Consider the following 8,218-nt stretch of genomic DNA (forward strand, 5'->3'; position numbering starts at 1 on the left):
AGAAGACTAAGGTACTTAGGAGTTATTACATAAATAATTTTAAAACCTCCTTAAAGTATTTCATATGGTAACATATTAAAGAGAGATTTGTAAAATGAACCATGAAAATGAAATGCCTCCATTTAAAATAGAAACAAAAATCCTTTCCATTCAAAATAGAATAATATTTTTCTCAAAAAAAGAAAAGAGAAGAAAGAATAATCTATTTAAAGAGCCAAAAATCAAAGTGATCTTATTCTTATAAACCAAAACAAATTTCTACCTAAAACAGAGAGAGATTTAAAAGGAGCGCGTAAACTAAGTAAAAAGACAAATAGGATACCATATAAGCGGAGACTTTCTTTTGTGTTTGTGTGTCTCTGCGTGCCTTTCTCTCTCTTTTTCTCTCTTCATTTTCATTCCTCTCTGGAATTTGTTACCACTTTTCCATTGACTTTTTCACACAGACAGAGAGGAAAACAGAGCAAAACAGAGTAATCAAAAAACAGAGAGGAATCTGAGTTCCTGAGTTGGAACGACGATTCCTCTATCATTCACGCATGAATTACCACCTTCTTCATTTCTCTCAGGTTTCTCTCTGTTTATTTTTTTTTATCTTTTTCAATATATACATACATATATTGGCAATGATGCAAAAACAGAATCAGATAGAAATGTATTTGTCTAGAAAGTTATGTTTTTCAAAGTTTGTTGACGTTTTTAAGTTAAAATGAAATTTTGCATTCAGGTTTCATTGTTTTGTTTTCATTATGATTGGTTTTCATTCTATTGTATGCATATATTTTAAGGTTCTGTTTGTATTTTTGGTTATGTTATTTACATGGTAGTGACTTGTTTCTCATATTAGACCTTGCATAGTTCTTCCACCACTTGTTTTACATTTGATTTAATTTCATTGTTATTAAATTTTATAATCTGGGGTTGTTCAGGTTATCTACTCCAAAGGTGGAGTAGGATTGTGTGATTTGATGGAGGGGAGTATCAATGTGATATCGTCCGTGAATTTTGTTTTTCGCATCTAAACGGTTACTCTTGTGCCAGGAAGCCAACCAAATGGAGAGTCAAGACCTGTTTCTCTCTAAGAATGTGTTGAAGGTTTGTGCTTGGTTTCATATAAAACAAAATGGGATTTTGAATTTTTAGTGTTATGTGTAGTCTGTAATCTTTTATGGGAATGCGAAATTCACTTGAGAGGTTGTAGTACTAATCACAAACGTTTGGCCATATTGTACAGGTAGCTATGGTCTTGAATTTAGTTTCTTAATTGAAGTATGCTAATTTCTACAAAGGAAATGTGTTATAGATTACAGTCTTTTAGCATTCTGTCCAAAATCATACCTATTGGAGAATCAATTTGATGATCCTGTATTTAGAATTAGACAGAATTAGTTGGCATTTGAACCAATGAATTTAGTTGTTTTTGCTTAAGTTGATGGTCATTGAGACAATCATGAACTGCTAGTGTGTACCCTTGTTTCCATTTATTTTAAAATTTCTTTATGTTGGTTAAGCTGAATTTCTCATGTTTCACATTTTACTACATTGTTTTGTCCACTAGAAGGGTTTCCATTTATGGTTTGTAAGACCCTATATTTTGTATGTTTTCAATCATCTGGCCTTTCTGAATCCTATGTGCGTATTTTTCATTTCCATAGCTTATTGATTTATTGATTGATATTATCACTTGTGAGAATGTGGAAAGATGAAGGTTGCTGTGATTTAAAATTGACAAAGTTTCTTGCTTTTCTTTTTGTTCATTATATACTTAATCTAAGATTTTATCGCTGGAATGCAGGGCAGATTTTTGGTTTCACATGGAGTTTATCCACGTTGCCTGATCTATCTGTGAAGTTGGCAACTTATACGAATTTATCGTAAGTTGTAAAGTATAGTTGTCACAATGGGTAGCTGTACCTCAAAGTCAAATAGTATAGTTAAGACTCCGAAGAAGTACCTTCGTAGATACAGAAAAGGCCACAGCAAGGTTTCCACTTCCATTCCTGATGCACCTTTGAACGGGATTGTTGATGCTGGAAATTGTGTAGGGGACTTTGCTGTTGGCAAGTTTGTTCATTTCAATTTCGAGAATGGTGCTGCAACCACCCATAGGATATCTGAAGTTTCTAATAAGGCATTTCATCTGACCCAGCTCCCATGGAACCAAAGTCAAATTGGTGCAAATGGTACCTTCTTTTTTGCTCTCTTATTATGGCAATTTAACAACCACATAAGAAAAAGAAAAGATGAAGATATCAAGAATGGGTACCTAAACTTCTTTGAATTTTAGTGGAGAGGTTTAGGAGTTGGTTCAGTTATTAAGGATAGAAACAAATAAGTTAGTTTAGACTTTACAATGTGAGTTTTTTGAGAGAAATTTGAATTTAAAATCACATAAATATGTCTATGGTAGTTCTTACTGGTTTTAGAACTTGTGGAATGGACTATATGCGTTCTTCCCTCTAGTTGATGCAAATGCTTTCATTTCTGAGCACAAAAAATCAATTAATTGCAGGAATATGCCAAGAAGAAGCATGGTTTGACTCAGTTAGTGTTCTAGAATCTGATTCAGATGAGGAATACAGTAGTTTCCATGGAGGTAATAAAATTGCATCTCATCAGAGCAGAAGGATTTGTTTTTCATTTTTATAAGCTTTTATTTGTGACTTTGTCATTGGTCTTTTTGGCTGCCAGATTCTTTTCATTCAGTAGGTAATGCAACTCAATTGCTCCAGTATGAAACTGCATCTTGCTTTGTAGATAGTGGGCATAAGTATGAGGAATTTTATGAAAGCTACCTGAAATTAGATGGAGGTGCACATAACCCTGGAGAGAAAACACAAGAAAACAATTTGAAGTCTTGCCAAACTTTGTCAAGTTCCCCTTCACTACAAAGAAAGCAATCTGCAGTTATCATGTATTCTTTTAAGACAAAGTCGTTAGATAGAATTGAAAAGACAGAATATTGTAAGTACAGATAGCTTTTAGAGTTAACATAATGTGTCATTAATCAAGAAATTTGGTAAAGAATTTAAATTTCAGCACTATTTTAGATGTCATGCCAGGATCATGTAATTGTGCTTTGGCATGTGATGGAGTTTTTTGGCAATAGATATAGGCGTTTTGGTTGTTGAATGTGTTTAAGTACATGTGTAAATATGTATGAACTGCTAGCTCCTACAATATTAAACATAAAAGCGTACTGGCAGGTGCATCTGAGAAATTTCTATATCGTCCCAAAGCTGGACTGCAGATTCCATGTTCACCAGGAGAGAGGCCAACTTCAGGATGCTGGTCTGCGGTGTCACCTTCAAATTTTAAGCTCCGTGGCGAAAATTATTTCAGGCATGTTAATCGGTACTTATTTCCATCAGTTGGTGATTTGATCTATTCTTTGTTGTCTAGTGAAAGTTTGACGGTTTAAATATTAACAATCTATTGTACAGAGATAAACAGAAATTCCCTGCTCCAGACTGCAGCCCATATGTACCATTTGGAGCTGATTTATTTGTCTGCACTCAAAAGATTAATCACATTGCTCAACACCTTGAACTTCCTTCTGTGAAAGCACACGAGAAAGTGCCTGCATTGCTAATTGTTAATATACAGGTTCTCTCTCTATTTCAAAATACTCTTTCATATGCTTAGTTTTTTATTCCTCAGAGTCGCTAAGGGTCATTGTTAATAGATTGTTTTATAGTTCATTTATTTCCAGCTATGACATAGGCCATGCTTGTCATCTAGAGAAAGGGAGGAAGAAAAGACACAATAATACCCTAGTGAATTCGTTTTAAATCCTTGTAGTATATGTATAAAACTATGTTGAATTTTATTCTTTTCAATGAATTGATGTGTTTTTCCCAGTGTATATCGCTATGGAACAGTGATAGGGAACAAAATTTACTGTAATATTGGCAATTGTAGGTTGGTTTGCTCGAGTGGATACTTGGTTTGCAGTGGTTAAATTCAAGTTTAAGGTCATTAACTTACGCATACACTAGTGGATCTCAATTTTTTTTATTGTGAATTGCTTTTGGTGCTGTTACAGCTTCCTACTTATCCTGCTACCATGTTCCTTGGTGAGTATGATGGGGAAGGCATGAGCCTTGTGATATATTTCAAAGTATCCGATCATTTTGATGAAGAGATCTCTCCTCATTTTCAGGAAAGCATCAAGGTACTTACTCATCTATACATATAATTTCCATATATATGATTTTGGTCATCCAAAATTTAGTGCTCATATTGTGTTCTTTCACAGAGACTTGTTGACGATGAGATGGAAAAGGTTAAAGGGTTTGCAAAAGAGTCCATGATTCCTTTTAGGGAAAGACTAAAAATTTTGGCCAGTGTGGTTAATCCTGAGGACCTCGAATTGAGTTCTACTGAAAGGAAGCTTTTACATGCTTATAATGATAAGCCAGTGCTTTCACGCCCTCAACACAATTTCTTCAAGGTAAAGAGAAGTTTCTTTTGTAGTTCCAAGTTCACTTTCTTTATCGATAGCATCATACCATTCCCAATGTAATTATTAAGACCTCAAGTCCTGTGTTAGATCATAGAATTCCAAGCTTTAAATGCATCTCTCTTTGCTATTTTTCTACTTACAAGTTATAACAAAGTGTATCTTTTAGTTCTTATCATCAGACGTTTTGAGCTGATGAAAGGACTGCTGTTGCCGTGGGTCATTTTTAGACCCTTTAAGGTCTCTAAAAAAGTTGAGAATGTGACCTAACTTGTGCTAATGTTTCAATTGGGTATCACAGTATCAAATCCTATGCAAATATCAGGTTCTTAACTTGGCATCAAACTAATGTTGCTGTGCTTCTCATTATCCAGGGGCCTAATTACTTTGAAATTGACCTTGATATACATAGCTTCAGCTACATATCTAGGAAAGGATTCGAATCATTTCAAGACCGTTTGAAGTACGGGATACTTGATTTGGGCTTAACCATCCAGGTAAAGTAATTTTCTTACCAATTACGTATTGTTGAACAAAATAACTCCAAAATTTGATTTTGGTTATTGCATGCTAGTTTGAAAATTCATTTTTGAGCATTTGATAGCTTGTTCAACTGTTGTTAAAAAATGACCAAGTTTTTCTCTCAATATTGATGACAGGCACAGAAACCAGAAGAACTGCCAGAGCAAGTTCTCTGTTGTGTGCGCTTGAACAAAATTGATTTTGTAAATAGTGGTCAAATACCAAAAATAAGTTGTGACTTTGAAAGATGATTGATTTGGATAGGCACATGCAGGGTAATGCATTTAGAGCCAATGATTTCTGTAACAGAAAAATAAAGAGGCATTTATGTTGTAAAAGTTTACTACCTGACATTTAAATGAAATGAAAAGAGAGTTAAATAAAATGGACGAAAATTCAATTTTTTGGATAAACAAAATGAGCTGTTCTTAAATCATGTTCAAGTTCGAAACTATATTCTTAGTTATTTGGGTTACAAGGTTATTAGTGAATTTGTTTTTAGGTCTCACTATTGGCATACAGTGATTCTAATGCACTTTTACAAATCACCCATGTTTATAGGGCAGATTTATTTATAGAGCTTAGGAAATTCACTTAAAAATTTTCAATATTATACTTCTAAATTGTAAAGTACTTATTTCATGATTTGTCAACGACTCTAGTCTATCTCTGAAATGTCTATTAGGTGCATGTTTGTTTCCCTTTTTTGAACCAAAAAACTAAAAAAAGTGAATGGGAGTAGAAAAGATAAATTCGGGGAAATCTTTGTGTTGGTACATTTAACACTAAGGACTGAATTTTGAAGTATCTGAACTTTGAAGTAAGATAGACAGAGAAAAGAGCGACCAGATCAAAGGGTGTTGTGTTTGGTTTGGTGGCCATGTGTAGTCAAGCTTGTAAACGAAGAATTTTGTGTTTGGTAGGATTTTAACATCACCCATTTTGGTCTTTAGAAACTTAACTTTCATGTTTTCACATTGTCCCTTTTGAGTTACAATTAGTCGAGTTCCCACATGATGTGTGGTGCATTTTGTTAATTTCCTCCAATATTTCGATAATTTTACTTGTAAAAAATTTTAATCTTTAGTGTTCTATTTTATAAACAAAGTAGAAAGATAATAAAAGCGGAGTAATAATTTGATCATACTGTATGTGCTTACAAATTTGAAAATTGCGTGATATTGTGACTGATATAGATTGGCTTGTTTCATGCCTACTAAAAAATAAAAATGCAAATATCATTTTGATAAATAAAAATATCATTCAATAATTGTTTTTAAAAGCTAATGTGGACCGCACCACATCAACACTTTGTAAAGAGTTTGTAAGATTGTTTGGGTCTCTAGCATTTACTCTTCTTTTAAATATGGTAAGAGGATGCCACAGATTGAGAAAACATGAGAGAATTATTTTTTTAACAGTGGTTCAGCCACATAAAGAAAATACTAAATTAAGATAGAATTTCATAATTTATAGTAATAAATAGGAGAGAGAAAACTAAAATGATAGTGTTTTTTGAATAGTTAGATTGCTTAGAGATCTACGGTGGATAAAATGTGTAATTTTTGTAAAGTTATATCAAGTGTAACTTGAATTTATCGCTATATACTAATATATATATATATAATTGCTTTTTACATTCTTGGTTTTGTGTTATTAAATTTTTTTTTTCCATTGTTGGACTTTGTTTCTACTAATGCAAAAGTAACTAAATTTGTGCAAAAATACCATATTTATAATCAATTTTTTATCAATTTTTTTTTAGGGAATTTTTTATCATATAAATCTTAGAAAACTAACATCGAAATTTCATTATACTTAAATAATTAATTAATGAACCACTTAAAATAAATAATTTAAAAAGTTATATTTATTTATCATATTAGTAATCTTTTTAATCATATAGAATAAATACTACAATGTTATAAATATAATGTTACTAAAAGAAGTTTTCATTTTTTTTTTTTTTTTTTATAGACTTTCAATCTATGATTGTAGGCAGGAATTAAACCCTAGATCTCATATTCAACCATCAAAGACTTTACCAGCTGAAATAACTAGAACTCACCATTAAAAAAGTTAAGAAATCCAAATGATTATGACTACTTTTAGTAAATTTACAAATATTTAATTTTTTATGGTTTTTGTGTCAGTTGTTGTCAAAACAACTAAACATAAGAAAGAATGTCATATTCTAAACCAATAATCATTATTATAGATAAAAATAATTTCTCATATAAGGAAGAATGTCATATTTTAAATAAATTATTATAATTATAAATAAAAATATTTTCTTATATAATATTTATAAAAATAATCATTTAAATTCTTCTAATATAAATAATTGATGTATAACTATATATAATTAATATATGTATTTACTTCATTAGTTAATTTAATGAACTACTACTACATCCCCAATGTACTTAGGTTGGCTAGTTTTTTTCTTAATAAAATTTTTCGTTATCTATCAAAAAAAAATTCAATGAATTAATACTATGATGTAAATGCAAACTTTATTGAAGTGTAAGCTTAAATAAAGAAAATCCTAAAGAATGTGCCACATGGCAAAACATTATGCTATCTTACATGAGGTCTTTACTTTTAAATATAAGTGATTAACTTTTTTTGACAGCTTTTTTAATTATTCATAAAAAGTTTTATAAAATAGATGATTAATTTGATGTATACCTTAAGGTCATATACTAACTCAACGCTTTATATATATATATATATATACATATATATATTCAGAGCGCTTGTTTTTTTTAAGAGAGTGTTTCAATTTATGGCGTCCGTTCTTAATGATAGCTCTTTATCATCAGACTAAGATACCAATAGGTTTTTGGTATAGGCGGGGATTAAACCCCAGATTTTTTATACAACCATCAGAGACTTTACTAGTTAAGCTAAATGGAATCCACAAACTAACTCCAAGTTAACTTATATACGAATTGTTTATGAATTTTTAGTATGTATCACACGCAGTGTGAATGAGGTGTTGTATATCCCATTGATACAAAATACCACCTCCTTAGTAAGTGGGATATAGTTAATAACTATGATGGCCTTGTAAATTCTGTCGCCTTACCTAATCATTTGTTCTATGTGATTAGAATTTAGAAGGGTTGCATTGGGGTCTATTGTATCAAGTTAGCTCTAATGAAGCTTGATTTCATGTAAAAATATAATATAATTTATATAATATATAAAAGTTGAAGTGTAATATTTATT

General features: G+C 31.3%; 1 protein-coding gene across 8 annotated transcripts; it reads left to right on the forward strand.

Moving 5' to 3' along the window:
* The first annotated feature begins 283 nt into the window (after positions 1 to 283).
* Positions 284 to 5,369, forward strand: LOC115982160 (protein ENHANCED DISEASE RESISTANCE 2-like). 8 transcript variants are annotated; one of them, XR_004089521.1, is made up of 11 exons: positions 284 to 569; positions 930 to 1,095; positions 1,796 to 2,183; positions 2,513 to 2,596; positions 2,692 to 2,964; positions 3,207 to 3,342; positions 3,444 to 3,606; positions 4,046 to 4,174; positions 4,259 to 4,453; positions 4,875 to 4,959; positions 5,122 to 5,213. XR_004089521.1 is itself a non-coding variant. In XM_031104684.1 (11 exons), the coding sequence occupies exons 3-11, from the start codon at positions 1,901 to 1,903 to the stop codon at positions 5,233 to 5,235; spliced, it is 1,500 nt and encodes a 499-aa protein (XP_030960544.1). In that variant the 5' UTR covers positions 284 to 569; positions 930 to 1,095; positions 1,796 to 1,900; the 3' UTR covers positions 5,236 to 5,369. The 8 variants fall into 8 exon arrangements, 7 of the variants coding, with proteins under 7 accessions (XP_030960544.1, XP_030960549.1, XP_030960545.1 ...); XM_031104684.1 differs by having other exon boundaries at positions 4,837 to 4,959; positions 5,122 to 5,369; XM_031104689.1 differs by having other exon boundaries at positions 2,692 to 2,709; positions 4,837 to 4,959; positions 5,122 to 5,369.
* The last annotated feature ends 2,849 nt before the right edge of the window (positions 5,370 to 8,218 follow it).

Source organism: Quercus lobata, chromosome 3, assembly GCF_001633185.2.
Source record: "Quercus lobata isolate SW786 chromosome 3, ValleyOak3.0 Primary Assembly, whole genome shotgun sequence".
Lineage (NCBI taxonomy): Eukaryota > Viridiplantae > Streptophyta > Magnoliopsida > Fagales > Fagaceae > Quercus > Quercus lobata.